At 37.1% G+C, this 14,906-nt stretch overlaps 1 protein-coding gene across 3 annotated transcripts in view; it reads right to left on the bottom strand.

Moving 5' to 3' along the window:
- The window catches only part of NPHP3 (nephrocystin 3), a 29,593-nt gene that overhangs the window by 7,430 nt on the left and 7,257 nt on the right, over positions 1–14,906 (bottom strand). The window contains exons 7-23 of one of the 3 annotated variants that reach the window (XM_076331053.1): positions 13,982–14,129; positions 13,346–13,420; positions 12,606–12,785; positions 11,050–11,153; positions 10,223–10,337; positions 9,193–9,336; positions 8,552–8,649; positions 7,964–8,066; positions 7,270–7,352; positions 6,104–6,242; positions 5,139–5,303; positions 4,541–4,638; positions 3,560–3,682; positions 3,020–3,209; positions 2,637–2,878; positions 2,153–2,228; positions 839–966 (exon numbers count right to left, since the gene is read on the bottom strand). In XM_076331053.1, the coding sequence (XP_076187168.1) occupies positions 839–966; positions 2,153–2,228; positions 2,637–2,878; positions 3,020–3,209; positions 3,560–3,682; positions 4,541–4,638; positions 5,139–5,303; positions 6,104–6,242; positions 7,270–7,352; positions 7,964–8,066; positions 8,552–8,649; positions 9,193–9,336; positions 10,223–10,337; positions 11,050–11,153; positions 12,606–12,785; positions 13,346–13,420; positions 13,982–14,129 (2,211 nt within the window). The remainder of the gene's footprint in view (positions 1–838; positions 967–2,152; positions 2,229–2,636; positions 2,879–3,019; positions 3,210–3,559; positions 3,683–4,540; positions 4,639–5,138; positions 5,304–6,103; positions 6,243–7,269; positions 7,353–7,963; positions 8,067–8,551; positions 8,650–9,192; positions 9,337–10,222; positions 10,338–11,049; positions 11,154–12,605; positions 12,786–13,345; positions 13,421–13,981; positions 14,130–14,906) is intronic. The other 2 variants (XM_076331055.1, XM_076331054.1) reach the window with 2 other exon arrangements.

Below are 14,906 nucleotides of genomic sequence, written 5' to 3'. Positions count from 1 at the left end.
CAGATTCTGTGTGCAGATCCTAAATTATGATATACTTCTGTAGTTATCCAACAACTACTGGTGACATAAACATCAGATATAGGAAGAATGTAAAAATACATCCAGAACGTACTCTGTGCTTTTTTGCTGTGCACTTTCTTTCTTCTCTGAAAAGATTCAGTTCAGTAGAGTGGGATTTAAGGCAACTTTACAATTCCCTCACAACACACAGTTTTAGACTACTCTGTGGACTGAAGAAGTTGATGTGAAGAGTGGCTAACCATGCAGTCAGAACTGCTCTGCACCTTTTATTCCCCTTCTTCAACACCCCTGCTTATCTCTATCTGCTTTTAGAACACCTTTGTTCTGCTCTGTCCTCTTTTGCCCTTAAAAAGGCCAGCAGGGTAACAGCCTGACGATTACAAGCACAGTGAATATTTAACTCATGGCTTCTTGTAATACTGGCATTTTGAGTGTTTTTCACAGAAAAACAACAATGCTGCTGTTCAAGAATGAACACTACAAAGGACGGTCACAAAATAGCGAAGCTGAGTGGAGGGGGCATAAATTTCGAGAGAGAACTGGTATTTGCAACAAAAGCTAGTTAAATTTAACTGTGGAACATCAATTCTGAATGTACAAAATGCATTGACTTGGTAAATACTCACATGCTAACAGCATCAACTCTAGAAAATATGAGTGAATTTCACAGTAAACAAAAACCAGTAGAATGACTCAGGGATGGCACCATAATGAGTATTTGATCACACGTCTACATTTAATGCTAGTTCTCAATGCTTTGCTTCCATTTAGATCTATGAGAACATTCAGTGGATATGTCACAATTAATACAACTTACTCAAGATTATTCTGCAGGTAATAGAGGACTCCAAGCTCATTGAGGGTTCGAGCATTATCTGGTGTATCCTTGCCTAACGTGAGCTCTTCCAACTGCAGGGCTCTTTGACGCAGGAGAGCAAAGCCACACTACAGCAAAGCACAAGGTAATGTAAGCCAATCACCATTACATTTAAAGTGTACAACTGAAGACAGAAAATCAAAAGACTCTGGTGCCAAAGGAGCACAATAATTCTACCTAAGTTCTGTTTTCAAGCTAAATAGCACATAGGCATTCTGCTTATTTACAATCTAACAGTGAATTTCACCAAACATCCTTGCAAGAAATTTAAGTTACTGTGCTGTCGTACAGCTCTGTTTTCCCTGTATCACACATGCTAATTTGCTTAAACTCCGCAGTTCAAATAACCAATTCAGATCAAATTCTTGGGTTTATAAGCTCAAAACTTAAAATCAAGTTAATCTCCTATCCTAAATGCCATATACAAATACATACAAAGTATTACTCAAGGCTTTACATGGATCTTTGTAAAACGGGCTGCCAAGCTAATGCTTTGATGCAAAGTGAATTACAAGTAAAAAGCACAGCCATTGTTACATGCTCCACCTACTCTTGATCTTTTCAGTCCTAATAAAAATATTTGTGCAGCAGAACTCATTACAAAAATGGACAAAATCTTCATGATCCAAATTCATTTGTCTTTAAGCACTGTAGAAACAGCAACATTTTTATGGCTTTTCATTACTTTCAGTAGAGCTACAAATAGAGCTCTGGAGTTACTAGATGAACTCTTATAGTACAGGCACTACATGACAAACAAACCCTTAGCTCAAGAATGACAAGAGGAACTCTGTAGCTGAAAAACACAGAAGAAAAAAAAAAAGGAAACACTCAGTATGGCACCTAATATTACTGGGATTATTCACTGCAGTGAGCACTGTGTTCACTAGTATTTGTAGGATGAATGCGTCAGTTATTCTGGAGAACACCTTTGTCCATTGCCACTTTGACAGCCAATTGCATCAGCAGTAATTCTGCACCCCCAAGACGTATATATCCACTTATTTCTTTTCCACCTCTCTCAACTCCATACCAGTTGTACTGATGCATCTCCCCTTCCAGCAGAGTTGAAAGGGCAGTTACCAAAGCTGCTGCTAAGCTACTTCACTACTTATGCCCTCCATTATCAAAAGCATTGGAGCTTTGTCAGCTCTGCAGACACACTTTATCATCTATTTAGCAGAGCCGCAACATGCCCTGTTATTAAATATCATAATGCATGCACCTTTTATTAAATATCAAACATTTTCTTACCAGACTGCCTTTCCGCCTTGCTGCTTTTTGGCGTATTTTGAAGGACTTTTTCCTCAGCTGCTCAGCTTGTTCATATCTGAAAACAGTTATTTACAGTGTTAGAAGAATGCCAAACGTAGTATCACTGAGTATTCTGGAAAGCTTCTAAGTTACCTGAATGTACAAATTTGAGGAGAATTTAAGAATCTTGAAAAAAACCCACACTTTTTGTCAAAGATAAAAATATCCAAAATCCTTAGGGCCAGACAATGCTCCTCCTTTATCTCTAACTTGTTAGAAGTTTGTTGTTAAACTGAGCACAAAAGTTGTCCCCTGCTGGGTGGCCTGCTACAAGAATACAGAGGGGATGCTCACGGTTGCATTGGAAGTTATGAAACTCTAAAAAAAGAACCAAAGAAACATTCTAGCTTCAGGAAGAAAATCTCTGCTGTTATTTTTGTACCACCTCCACGTGAAAGAAAAACACCAGTGTAGTTAATCTTACTTGTTCTGCTTTTGGTATATGGTCGCAAGGGCATCAAGTTCACGGGCTACCCGAGGATGTTCGGCTCCATAAGCATTTTCAGAGATTTCCAGTGCCTGTTTATACAGCTGTTCAGCATTTCCAAACTTCTTCCACTGAACATAAACTCCTGCCAGCTGGTGGAGTGATTGCGCCACCCTTGGGTGGTCTGGATCCAGCGCAGTCTCTCGAATCTCCAGAGACCGCTGCAGAGGAGCTACAGCCTGTAACAACGAAGTTCAGAATATGACGGCAGCAGGCAGCATCCTGTATGCTACATAATTTAACAACTGCAACAGAAAGCACACACTGAGCTCTGCTTAATTTGCCTCCTTGCTGTTACAACAATCTCTAAATGTACTTACCTGACTGAGAAGACCTAGGTCCTTAAGAAACCGTCCCAGGGTCTCATAAAGATCAGCCAGGCAGATCATACTTTCCTCTCCCTCACAGCTTTTTTCATATTCTTTCAGAGAGTCAAAATACTCAGCTGCCATAGAGCTCTTATCTTTCCCAACCAGCTGCCAGTAACTCAGCAATTCTGCAAAATGTCCCCTGTTTTAACAAGGAAATAAGAAGCTCATCTTATCTCTGACACCTCTCTATTCAGACTGATGCTAGCTTAGAAGAAAAGGGCCATATGCATTAATTTTGTCTTTACGCTACAGCATCTACAGAGACAATCCATGGAGACTAATGCTGTTCAACAGCAGTATTTATCCCTTTACCAACCCCCAGGTGTAACAGAATAGAAAAAATAGATTATTTATATGACACCAGCATTTAGCATTTCAGCCTCTACTATTTAAGTTCCTTTAATCTATATCTGTAATTTTCTGATTTATACTGACAAAAAAATTACTTTGAGGTGTTTATAACCGCCGAAGCAGTGGCTACCTTTGTACCTTTTGTAAAGGTTTTGGGATACAAAGAGATTCAAAAGACACTTGTGTAGCTTTTGCTTATCACCCTGCTGTTGGAAGAGCCAGGGAAGTTCATCTGCGCTTCTCCAAGTCACTCGGTCTCGACTATTGAAAGAAAAGCAAATCAAAATTAAAACTCTCAGAAGCCTAACAGAACCTGTCAATTTGATGTGAAAACTAGGCAAGCATACAATTGCCATACCTGAATGTCTAAACTGACAGACTACTATAAGACCTATGCACTCTGTTTTCTCACATCTGCATTTTAATTTCACGTCAGAGGGTGTTGGAACCCCCAGGTACCCCACAGGAAGCTGCTCCTCCCTCCCATTATGGGCTAATCGGTGCCTGCTAGCAGAATTGCAGCCCTGCAGCAGCTCACTATCCCTTTGTGCCTCCTTTCCCTGGCACACTGTGGCCCTCTTGGCTTTCTGCTACCCAACAGTGCATGCTCTGAGGAGCAGTAAGCACTAGCCCACAGCTGGGACACACTAGCTCGGGACTGTAAATGCAAATCAGTTTTCAAGCAGGATATGAACTTGTAGCTCTTCAGCTGTTCTACTGGACCTCCTCTTGTATATGTGCTAATTGCCTGCTGAACGCAAGTGGTCTTCTGTTTTTTCTTCAAGTTCCAAGCAACCTCAAATTTCCTAGCATTTACTGGGAATTAAAAATCCACATGGAGTCAGTTACCACAAAATAACTGATGCGGTATAAATTCATGCCCTACCTTTTCACGTGATAACTTTATTATATGCCCATTCCCCTCCATAGTCCTCAATCTTTCAAGATTAAAAAGCAAGATATCAATAATAAACTGCTAAACTGACAACTAGGGTTTTGCAGAGTTTTTTTGCCATAATAATTTACTAAACTGAGTCAAAGAAGCTATATGAAGAAAACAAAAATATCCATGAGGCATAAAGCCTGCCATTTAGCACATCTTGAGGAATTCTGACCTACCTTAGCTGCAAGGTGAAATACTCCACTAGTTTTTGTCTATAGGCAGAAATAACATTTTCACCTTCTTCCATATACTCTGATCTCATCATGTCCCAAGCCTGAAAGAGAGTATAATTAAGAGAAAGAGAATGCATTTAATTTGTTTATTAAGTGCTGATGATACACATGGCACTATGCAAGATTTCTTTATGAAACATGTCTCATGTTGTAGAACTGAAAATCTTGCGATGACAAAGGCACTACAGCTTGTCTTTTATTAGACCAAAGCTCTGGTTGTTTGGATAATATTCCCTTCTCCTTCAATTCTGCTTGTTTGTTGTGGAACCAGTATTTCCTAGGACACATGGAGTTAATAACTAATCGATCAGCAATTTCTGGTGGTTTGAAATGCCAGGTTTTCAACTGCTGACCAATACTGGTATCATAGCTCTAGTAGTTTTCAAGGTGATTTTAACATCAGAGCAAATGTTAAGGAAAATGGATTAACAAACACAAATATATCACAGGCTACCTAGTTAACAACAGAATTTATCCAAAAACCAGCAAGGGCCTAGGGGTTGGAGTTTCACGTGCACATGTTCAGAATTACAAAATTTACCTGGAGATGCTGGAACTTTAGCAAACCACAGCCATATGTCAGCAAACACATTTTGTGCAGGCTGTGAACGAGCGAGGCTAACACTGCAGAAGACAGTTCAGGATAAAGTTCCATCAGCTCTGACTCACTCACACCATTGTGGCTAACACCGATGACACACAGTATCTACGTAAAGCAGAAAGATTATTTTACACAGTTAGCAATATTTGCTGCAGAGCTGTTACACTGAAATTCCAATAAAAATACTGTGTATCACTGTGCATAACTTTATATGTCAAGGGAAAAAAAAAAACTGCCTACACAAGCCCTTTCCTTCTTCTGTCCTCAAAGAACAATCCTCAGTGCTAACGGATTAATATTCTAATAAAGCACCAAATGGGACACTCTGGGACAAACAAATGGTTCCTTAGACTCTCCTCTAAAACACTGAGGGAAAATCACTCCATTATCATAAGGAACTTCCATCTAAGTAAAATATGCTGAAGGTCTTATGCTGCCAGCACCAAAGAACTTCCAGCAATTATCAAGTATCATGTCCTAATCAAAAAAAATGTTCCACGCAACAGGGAAATTCTGCAAAGGTAGGAAGAAATCTAATAAGTGGTGCCCTGTATTCATAAGATACCATGTTTTGATTACATTTACTACGCTCAATGGAGTAAATCATTGGATCAGGGTACCAAAGGAAGTGCTGATTCTATATCACATCATAGTGGAAAAGCTCTGTTTTGTTTTGTGAGATGACGACTTAGTTGAAATTTAACACAAAGCAGTCATATGTTCTATAGTTATGCAATAGATATAATTAGATTAATAAAATTGTCCCTTCTATACTAATAATACAGTAATCTCTGAATCACACATATGAACCAACATAAATTTATATTTACTTTTAACTTAAGAAAAACTCTTTAGAGGAAAGAATATACGTTACCTGTAGAAATAGTGACGCATTCTCTGCTTACCTCTCTCAAAAGACCTTTCTCTTTATCACTCTGCAATGATTCTTGAATTGATCTCAGAACAAGCCTGTACAGTGACACTGTGTCTTGACATTGGAAACACTGTTGAAGGGTTTCATCAATATTTCCTCTATTTCCAACACTGAGCAGAAGGACAAAAAGGGCATGGTTTAGCATATTAAATTTGGCTGAGTAAGATGAATTGAAACTACTGAGGAGCTCTACCTCAAAAGTGCTCTGAATTCCTACTGGGTTTAAAAGGTGCACAACACCTGGTGAAATTAAACACAGAAGAGGTGAACTCCTGAAGCCACCTTCTGTCATATTGTCTAAAGAACTGCAATATTTTTATTTAAAAAAAAAGTACATTGCAGTGTTCTTTCCTCCAGCAGGAGTACAGAATAAGAACATCAGGTTGGATAAAGATAAAAGCACATGCTACTGTTTCATTTAATGCATTTACAAAGCATGTTTTCAGGAGCAATTAAGCATTCTAGGACATAAAACAGGAACAAAAAATAATGAAAATCAGTCACCCAGAGTAAATTATCAATCAGTGCATCATCTTCTGGGAGTCTCTAAACTAAAAATGTGTCTTTCTCAACAAGATGAAGTCTAGGTTAATAATAAGCCAATGCACTTATTAACTATTCTCTTGCACAAGAGGGAATATTAATTTTCTCCACAGCAGGAATTATAGGTCAAAGTACCATATGCAGGATGTTAAACTAAACAGTTGTTGAACTTCCTTTTAGCCTTAAAAATCTATGAGGCAAACTATCTGGTACATCAGTAAATACAACAGACCTGAATTAAACTGTTTAACAAAACAATACCAACATTCTCCAAATACCTTTAAAAAGCATTGGAGCAACTGACATACCCAGAAAGCAGAACAACAGAAAAATAAAATAAAAACAGAAGAGCTGAAAACAGACAGATACAATTATTTGGATTCACTTAGTATCAAAATGGCAATTGTATACTCTCTGATTTTTCTTCCCATTGCATTCACAGCGAAGGGGGAAAACTTTGTATACTGCTCCACTGTTTGTTCTTAACAAGATTCATTCTATGTTAAATGAATGTATTTCAAAATGCTAACAAACTTACTTGAAGTCTTCTAATCTAGTGATGAGCATAATAATTTCAAGATCACCTCAACTTACCAAGCAATGGTTTTGCCCAAGAGAGTGACATACAAAGCATTGCAAGTTGTGGCGGAACGACAATGTCTCTCAAGCTTCTTCTCCTACAACATTTTAAACAAAATCTGTGAGCCAAGATGAAGTTAACCATACCAATAAAATGTTCACTGTTTGACAAGAAAATAAAAGTTCTAGATATGCTTCTATCTGTCACATCTGAAGACTATGACATGGTAACTAATGCATAAAATACTGCATGTTTTTCTAGCTATAGGAGCATATAAGTGAAAGTTTCGTTTTGAAATTAAGATGAAAAGAGTTAGGATCTAACTATTACATCTCTCAAGATGAGGATTACCTTACAGAATTGGTCTTCAAGGCAAAGAGGTGAAATACTTTTTTCCCCACTCTGCCACTCATTGTTACAGTATTATGCAATACTAAACCTTCTATTATTCTAAAATAAAAGAACATGTTTACAGCAATATGTGCAACTGCATAGTTTTTGCATTAATAATTTATGCTGTTCTATCTGTGTTTCAGTGCTATGAGCCACAGGGTAGAAATACTCAAACTGTGTGCTATCTTGAGCAGTAGTATTTAGTTAGCTAAATATAATAGTTTCTTTTCGCAGCTGGGCTTATTTCATGTTTCCATGTTTTCATTAAAAGTTATACCAGAGTAAGGTACTTTAGAAGAACTGCAACAGACATACCTGCTCTTTAGTCAATTTAACATTTGCAGAGTTACATTCTGCACTAATGAGAGCTTTAACATCTTTGCAATTCAGTGGATCAAGATGAAGAGTGGGCCACAACCTTTGGTAAGAGAGAACAAAGTCATATTCAGACCTTATTAAATAGCACACAAAAGGAAAAAAAGACATCAAAGTTCCAGAGCTTTTTAATGATTGATATCAAAGCAGTAATTGAAGCTATTCCCTGCTACTAAGAAATTCTAGTCATCGACAAGTCAAATTTCCACTTTTAGCCTTACCCTGGATCTACATCATGGTATTGTGGTTCTTGATGTGCATCTCTCTACATTTAATATCCTCTTTCATATAGTCATGGGGATAGATCCATCACAGTAAAGCAAAAATCTGGTTTCCCAACAGCTAAAACCTGCCCTCACTGCAGCTACAATAGAGAAGCTTTCGTTGTCCTCAATGGTTGCAAAACCTTATTCTATTAAATTTCCAGACCTTGACAAATCTGGCTGTTTGCTCTTCAATGAGTAACTGTAATTTAAAAAAATAATTCTCACCCAGGCTACTTTGGAACATCTCAGAAATACAACATACCTCCAAGCCTGTGGACATGTTTCTACATTCACTGATACAATCACTCTCACATTCACTGGCAGTGGATCTATCAGCCACTTCATATGTTTCTCAGCTTGCTTAAAAACAAATTTTGGTTACTTAATACAAAGGTTGTTCAAAACAACGCCAGAAGTTCATACATTTCATTAACTGCTCAGCTCAGTGAAAGGAGTCTTAAATTCTCCAGTGTCCTTAAAAATTGTTCATGATCTGGTTCTTGAAACCGTACTACATTGATATGTATCAGCACAACTGTACATTAAATAAAGCAGATAGAATACTGTTGTTGAAATGATCACCTCATAAAGACTAGGCTATTTACATGCCCAATAAGTCAGCTCATAGCATTGAATCTTTGAATAAATAAAGTAACTGGACTGCTCAAAAATGAAGGTGTTAAGATAAATTGAGAAGAAAAAAAAACCCCAACCCAACACAAATTCTACCTATAAAACTGAAAGACTATTTTAACTTATCTGCACTTTTTGCAAAACTGTTTTCTATGTACTCTTTAAAGCAAAGCAAACATTAATATTTCTCCTACACAGATATAGCTGAACCTATTACAATAGTCAAAGTTTCTTTTAGACTGACAAATGGCAAGTATTTTGAAAATATACCTGTATTTGGTCAATAGAATCAATAATTATAATAATGCTGCCTTGATGACGTGCAGAAAGCTTTTCCAGCCAGCGAGGAAACTCTTCCAGAAGTTTAGCTGGATCCAAAGTCAGAGGTGACACTAACCAAGAGTGTTGCATAAGCTGCAGAATTATAAACATATTTAACAAATTCTACCTTAAAAATCAACTAGGATAGTTGAAAGAAGTCCTACAGATACAAGAGGAAAAAAAAACCACCACATAATTTTGGGGCAATTTTTCTAGTCAAGTTCACACAGAATTCTTTCCTTCTAGTATATGCAGAAAGCTGGCATATGCAGAACAAAGAATATTTATTGAACTCGTTCTGTAAATTCTAGAGAGATAACCTGAGTTTATACAATGGACAAGGAATTTGGAGACTTAAAGGGCTTAAAAGTTGCAGTTGCACAGGTTAAATACGCAGACTTCTAAAATACATGAGGAAATTGCAAGGAGAGCACAATTGATTTCATTTTTCTAAAGGTTTTAGTCCTGTGAGGTCCTTAGTGCCACCCTGTGAAGGAAAAAGAAAGCTCAGACCCTGGCACAATAATACTCCTCACTTATTCCCCACATACCTAACACACAATTAAAAAATAAATTAACATAGGAGAGAAACTAGTCTAGGAACAGTATGGTGCCAACTGGTGAATACAGCCTCAGGTTTCTAAACACATAGACAGAAGAGATACCACCTGCCTCTCTCATTGGCCAGATGGCAGGAAATTTTGGAAGAAGCTTATATGGTTTTATAAGCCATCAATATAGGTCACTGGAAGCATAACTGCTAATGCCAATCTATTAGGAATATCCCGGAGATGCTATTTAATTGATCTGCATTCAATGTTTAGGATCAGATTTCCCCCATTCTATAATGCCTTACATTTGTATTACTCTTTAACTGATGTAGAAAAACCTGTAGAAAATTTTATCTTTTGACATACACATGCACACTGGCACTTTCCAAAGAATCACGCAATGCAGGGTATGTAATAATACAGCATACCTTTAAAGTAAGGCGTTTAATTATCAATGCAGATTCTGAACTAGTAGACATGGGCCTCCCAACAAAGTGATAAAGAATTAGCGTGTTTGGTGAATGCTTCTGTTGCAACTGAATCCTAATGAGAGAAGTTAAAAAAAAAAAAAAGAAAAAAAGCACGCTTAACAGACTATAATTTTGCAAATGTATCTCAAATAAAAACTATCAGTTTTCCCAAAGGAGATAAGACTGTCTGAGCTAGAGGTGTTCCACATTTATCTTACAAAATAGGAGAAACACTTCCTCAGCTATAATTGATCTTTTTATGTCAGATTCCATTTTTGCTCTCCCCAGTACTGACAGCCATTAACAAATACCCTTCCTGGCACTGGACAGTCACATGTCACTAAGCTTTTAAGAAGTAATGACACTATCAATTTATTTTTATGTCAACAAATTTTGTCATAGCCTACAAAGTGACCATAAAATGCATTTCTATGATAAATTATTAGGTCTGATCTTTCCTTTATTTCAGTTAAAAAGACTCCAAAGGACCCCTCTTGGGTATCAGAGAAGGGCAACACTATTGAGCTACTGAAACCACTTATTAATGCTGTGCAAAGGCAGATCTGTAGGGTGTTGCAATTGGAGTCAGGGAGACGTTAAAAACAGTCCAGATGGAATTAGCTACACAATTATTACAAATCTTTCCAGGATGCTTCAATAACTTCAGTGCTTTGCAAATGCTCCCATTTTACCTCTAATTAAACTGATATGATGTTTGAAATGTAATGGAAACTTTTTCTTAAATTTCATTTGCACCAAAAAAAAAAAAAATTAGTTTAAACTACCATTTTGACAGAAGGAGAGATTTCCCAGAGCCTGGTCCTCCTGATACAAGCAGAGGTGGAATTGGTGCTGGTGCTGCTACTAGGTCATTTAGACGTTCAAAATACTATAAAAAAGAAACAATCATTACAATTATTCCACTGTTTAAGGGAGAAATATAGTGCTTGGTATTGTAAAATATCTAGATACAAAATGCAAGTTCAGATTTATTAAGGTGAGGGAATAACTACTGAAATGCAGTATAATACAAATGGAAATAAATTTTGTAATAAAACACTTAAACCATAGAATTTATTATCTCTGTTAAAGAAAGTGTAAAATAAATAAAATTTTTTTTCAAAACTCGATTTAACAGGAACTTTCAGTGCTAATAACTGAACCAGTGTTACTACAGTAAAGCAAGCGGGTACTATGTTTGCTCAGGCTTTCCCTCCCTGCCTCTTTCCCCCAATTACTCCACTGCATTGGATATGTTTGCCAGGACAAAGCCTTCAAAGTTGGCATCTGCCATGAATGATATTTTGAGGCACTAAGCACGCAAATGAAAGACTTTCTTTCACCACATGAATGCCCAAGAATGTTGTAGCAGAGTTCAGGATGACAAAAAAAACCCAAACCAAATGAAAAAAACCCAAAAAACCCACCCTTCATCCACTTGGGAGAAATACTTTGTCCGCAAAAAAGAAGTGGAGGCGCATTAAGATACACATAGGTATTTTTCTATTAATGTTCTATTATTTTACTATTCGAGTATGTAGTAAAGATGGCACAATCCTCCAATTCACTGCCAATATATGAGCAACGAAGTAAAAGAATAAATTGTGCTAGTAAAATATGGGTACTAACAATTTAAATACAGTAACACAGAAACTGCACACTTATGTTACATTATAACATCAAGGAATGTTGCCCAAATAAGCTGTGGCTTCACTCTCCATGACCACTTTAATGTTTTTTCTTCCTACATTCATTTTACCTTCCCTATATATAACTGTTCTCGATACCCCCAAATTGAAATGTCTTAAAAATTTTATTTCAAGTAATGAGTAAGTACTGAGTTATTCAGCAGCTCTCTACTTTTAACTTTCCTACGTTCTTCTCACATATGTATGGCCGCATGATGAGATGAAATCTTTCATTAGTCATCTCCAAAAGACCTAACTCCAGGTGTCAAGACAAAGCTCGGGCTTCCTCAAAAAAAAAAAAAAAAACAAAAACCAACAAAAAAACCAAGATGACATTCAGAGCCTTTTCTATTAGACGACCAAAGTCTAGGAGAACACCCTACTTCTGGCACACCATTATAGTGCTTTTCCCCAGTGTAGGAACGACAACTGCTTCTTCATCAATGCCATTCAACAACACATAAACTGGCACCTCTCCTAGAAAATAAATATGCCATCTATATAAAACATATGGCTTCTTCTAGCCTAAGGAGTAACAGCCTCAAGGATGCTCTCAGACACAGCTTCTTCTTGTAGAAGTACATCTTGCCTAACAAGAGATGTAAATGAGTGATGACTTTCTCTTCATCCATATAGATTTCCAATGTACTTACTTTCTCAAATCCCAGCTCACATGTTGAATTACAGGCCTGCTGAAAAGCTTCCATCTGTTCTTGTTCATCATGTGCATCCCACAATACATCACCAAAAACTTCTTCTTCAGGAGCAGTGGACTCTTCCTTATTACCCAAATCCTTGCTTTCTAGTTCTGTCATTTCACACCCCAATATATCCTAAGTAAAGAGAAAATTAGACGGAGGAGATTGCAACTATAATCCTTAACAGTGCAGGCACATTTGGTGTTAGTCTCGATTCCACTGTACATGAGTGCAGCTCTACTAACATCAATATGCCCATCTCCTTTTAGGCTAGCAGAGAACATAACTTGGTTTCATCTAATTGTTCATTTATTTAACTCTGAACGCACAGGTCTCAAGACATTGCTTTTAGACTTCTCATAGTGGAAGGAACTCACCACAAGGAAGGATAAGGACAGAATGGACTATGCAGTCTCTCCTTATCCTATGATATGGATAAAGAGAAATTAAAAGAGAATTTAGGCCACTAATATATCCCCTTCCCCTGTTATTTCTGCTTCTGTCCATAAAAGCACTGCTCAGTTTTGGGTTTTATTTTCCACTTGCAGATTTCTTTGCTTGCCAGATATCAATGATAAAACACAAAAAGATCCTTTGAATTACATCTAAGTAGCATATAGTAATCACACTGACATCATTTAAGACCATAAATCAGAGTAGGAACAAAAAAAGCTGAAATGCATCATGTACTCTACCTGTTTAATTATCTTTTCCACACAATTATAGATTTCATATGCTCCCTCCTCCACACCTCCAATATGATCAATCACCTGAAAAAGTAAATGGCAAAGCATGACGCAACTCTGAACCCAATTGGGAACAGTATTTAGGACTTCCAAAAAAACCCATTCTGGAACACATTTAAATTCCATTCTGTTGCATTCCTTAGGTAGGATTCACTTTGCCTAAGCTTTTAAAAGTTGGGCATCTAGTTTCAGCTGTTCTCAACAGTTCTCTCTGTATAGGGAAATAAAAGGCAACTGATCTATTTTCAGATGGGAGGAATCTCTCTGGAGGTACACTTCTTTCTCTTCAGTGGACTTTAGATAATTAGCTTTGCCGTTTAAATGGCTAAACACAGGTGAGAAATTCTATCCTTATAGCATAGGGATTTTTTTTTCAGTGAAAATGCAGTGGCTTTTTTTCTCCCCTGCTAACGAAAATTTCGTAACATTCATAAATTCCAGCTTCATCAATCCACTCATATAATGAGCATCCAGAGCAATGAGTGTAATGCAATTTCTCCTAAAATCTAGGAGAACTAGCACTCGATGTTGTTTACAGCACTAAAGTAAGCTTTTTAAAATCCAACAGTCTTTAAAATGCCATACCTTTGCTTTGTTCACGTAAGAAATTTGCTCAATTAACTGTTGCACTGAGACTGAACTGACTCTGCCATCCTCCCTTCTGTGGTAAATTAGCCGGGGTTTTTCTTCTGGATTTCTCAAGAAGGCTTCTTCACAGTCCTCCAACAAACAACTAGATTGGAAATCAGCATTCTTGTGCTATATTACACTGCTGTAGTAAACAGTTCAATCAACACAAGCTCTGAAGATGGGTTTCACTGCAAAATCTAATTCAAAAGTCATATCTATTTACAACAAAGGGCAAGCAAATACTTCAGCAGAGAATTTAAGATAAACTCTGAAGCAAGGAACAGCTAAGAGAAATTTATGCTACTTGTACCAAAAACATTAAAACCATTTATTATTTTTTATTATTGCTTTGTAAATTACAAGTTGATCTTCCAGTCATACCAATAGGCAGAATGAAAGGTAATTGCCTTGCACGGAAAGAACATGGATTCACACATGATTAACAAGCATCATACACATGCTCTGCCATCGCTTATTTGAAGGCTCTGTTCTATTCCTTGACCTTTTTAGGAAAAGTCCTTTAGTATTTGTCAGATGTAGGATAGTCTTTTAATTTATAGTAGTTGAAAAGGAGAATTCCACACCTCCAAACTCAAAAGTACTTTGTATTTATATATGTGAATGATATCCATGGATATCATTCCCAGCAATCTATTGCTGTTCCACAGAAGGAACTATACAAATTGGGGATGCTGACAATAGCGGACAGGATCTCTCAAATATTATGTTCTTTATATGAGCACTACAATTTTCATCACAGTTTTTCTAAGATAAACTCTCTAAGTGAATACTGTTGGCAGGAATACTCCTTTGTGGTTTTTTCCTTGCGTATTTCGTTCTTAAACACTTGAGACCCACATACATGAAACTGGGTTATTTG

The sequence above is a fragment of the Aptenodytes patagonicus genome, chromosome 2, assembly GCF_965638725.1.
Source record: "Aptenodytes patagonicus chromosome 2, bAptPat1.pri.cur, whole genome shotgun sequence".
Classification (NCBI taxonomy): Eukaryota; Metazoa; Chordata; class Aves; order Sphenisciformes; family Spheniscidae; genus Aptenodytes; species Aptenodytes patagonicus.
Note: the sequence above shows the minus strand (reverse complement) of the source record. Positions and strands in the feature narration are given on the sequence as shown.